Source organism: Prunus dulcis, chromosome 5 (assembly GCF_902201215.1).
Source record: "Prunus dulcis chromosome 5, ALMONDv2, whole genome shotgun sequence".
Classification (NCBI taxonomy): Eukaryota; Viridiplantae; Streptophyta; class Magnoliopsida; order Rosales; family Rosaceae; genus Prunus; species Prunus dulcis.
The window spans coordinates 9,206,509-9,208,810 of record NC_047654.1 but is presented as its reverse complement, the minus strand read 5'-3'; the positions used below and the strand labels follow the sequence as shown (position 1 = coordinate 9,208,810).

The following is a 2,302-nucleotide window of genomic DNA, read 5'->3' as shown; positions in this document are numbered from 1 at the left end:
GCTCAATCTTTAGTTGCCATTTTCTGGCCCAGAGAAAGGCGCGACCTTTGGTCAGTCGGTTGAAGTTAAATTCGTAGCCGAAGCATTAGGGTTTTAGACTCTGGACAGGGCTCGGGGATTTTGCAGAGCAGGAGCGGCGGCGGCGGCGGCGACACCAGAGCTTGAAGCTTCGACCACCACATAGCAGAGCAGCCATGGTTCTGAAGACCGAGCTCTGTCGTTTCAGCGGCGCCAAGATTTACCCCGGAAAGGGAATCAGATTCATCCGCTCTGATTCTCAGGTCTTCCTCTTCGCCAACTCCAAATGCAAGAGGTACTTCCACAACCGCCTCAAGCCCTCCAAGCTCACCTGGACCGCCATGTACCGTAAGCAACACAAGAAGGTACCTACACAAAACACACATTCACGAAACGATGCGTTTCGCTTCGAATCGATTGAATATTCTAAGCTCTTGTGTGTGTTTGTGATTTCAGGACATTGCTGCTGAGGCTGTGAAGAAGAAGCGACGCTCAAACAAAAAGCCTTATTCGAGGTCCATTGTTGGTGCCACATTGGAAGTTATTCAGAAGCGAAGGACCGAGAAGCCCGAGGTCCGCGACGCCGCCCGTGAGGCCGCTCTTCGGTAATGCTCTGCTGTTTATTTGATCAACAGTGATAAAATCTATATTGAGTTATTTGATCAACAATGATAAAATGTAGATTGGGTTGTTTGATCAACTTGATAACATCAAATTTGGGGTATTTGATCAACGTGATAAAATCAATTTTGGGTCATTTGATCAGCGTGATAAAATCAAATTCAGGTTTTTGGATCGACTTCATAAATTCAATTTTGGGTATTTGATCAACTTCACGAACTCAACTTTGTGTTATTTGATAAACTCAGTTTTGTATTGTATAAAATCAATGATGGATGTGTGTTTATGCGTATTTGTCAGTGAAATCAAGGAGAGGATTAAGAAGACTAAGGATGAGAAGAAGGCAAAGAAGGCTGAATTGGTGTCCAAGTCAAAGGGTCAGTCCAAGGGCAATGTGCCCAAGGCTGCTGCCCCAAAAGCCCCTAAGCTTGGAGGAGGTGGTGGTGGAAAGCGATAAGTTTTATTCTTCCCCCCATCCTCAATATTTATTCTCCTTACCATTTTGCCTAGACGATCGACATATTTTTTGTTTCGATTTGATGTATGGATTAATTGGCATTGTTGGCCACTCCAATTTTGGATATTGTTGTATTAGTGAAAGTTTATCATTTATATTTGGCTTATTATCACAAAACGTCCCTAAGGTTTACGAAACTATCAGATTGCATCCTTAATGTTTTTTTTTGTCATTCGTGGTCCTCAAAGTTAGCATGCATGATCACAAATGGTCCCTGCCGTTAGGTTCCGTCAAAAACTCCGTTAGTTTGCTGACGTGGCATATATGTATATCACAAAACATCCTTAAGGTTCACACACCTATCACAAATGGTCCTTACGAAATTTTTTTAATTTAAAATTCATAAAATTTTGTTTTCTTTTTAAAATTTTATGAATTATAATTATTTTAAAATATATATTAAATTTTAAATACATGTGACACTATATTATTGTAGATGTGGGCTCCATATATATGCCACATCAACAAACTAATGAAGTTTTTAAAAAATAATTTAAAATTCATAAAATTTAAAAATGAAAAAAAAACTAAAGGTTTAGGGTTCATAAATGGTCCTCAAGATTAAAATCCTTCTATAAATTGTTTTTTCATTTATAAATAATTTTAAAAAGAAAACCAAAATTTTATGAATTTTAATTTTTTTTTTTTTAAATTCGTAAGGACCATTTGTGATAAGTGTGTAAACCTCAGGGATGTTTTGTGATATATATGTATGCCACGATAGCAAACTAACAGAGTTTTTGACAGAACCTAACGTCAGGGACCATTTGTGATTGCACATACTAACCTTGAGGACCATAAGTGACACAAAAAAACATTAAGGATGCAATCTGATAGTTTCGTAAACCTCAGGGATGTTTTGTGATAATAAGCCTTTATATTTTAATGCCCTTGAGTTCAGAAAAAAGATATATTTTATTCACAGCTGATAAACTTGTTTTGTCAACCTGGAAAAGTTGAGTCGTTTTAGACATTCGTTTTGGTAATTTGTATGTACAAACCCTCTGAGTATGACTTGATAATGGACTTGTCTGGTGGGTTTGGATTATATGGTGGGATGTTTGGTAGTCTAAAAACATGGATTAGACCCAAGGTTGGGATTAAGTTGGATTGGACACCAAGCATGACCAATAGGTGAAATGAGTT

General features: G+C 37.8%; 1 protein-coding gene across 1 annotated transcript; it reads left to right on the top strand.

The window, feature by feature from the left end:
• LOC117627797 (60S ribosomal protein L24-like) lies at positions 1-1,256 on the top strand. Its single transcript, XM_034360042.1, has 3 exons — positions 1-383; positions 475-623; positions 940-1,256. Exons 1-3 carry the CDS (start codon positions 195-197, stop codon positions 1,094-1,096), a joined length of 495 nt encoding a protein of 164 aa, XP_034215933.1. The 5' UTR covers positions 1-194; the 3' UTR covers positions 1,097-1,256.
• The last annotated feature ends 1,046 nt before the right edge of the window (positions 1,257-2,302 follow it).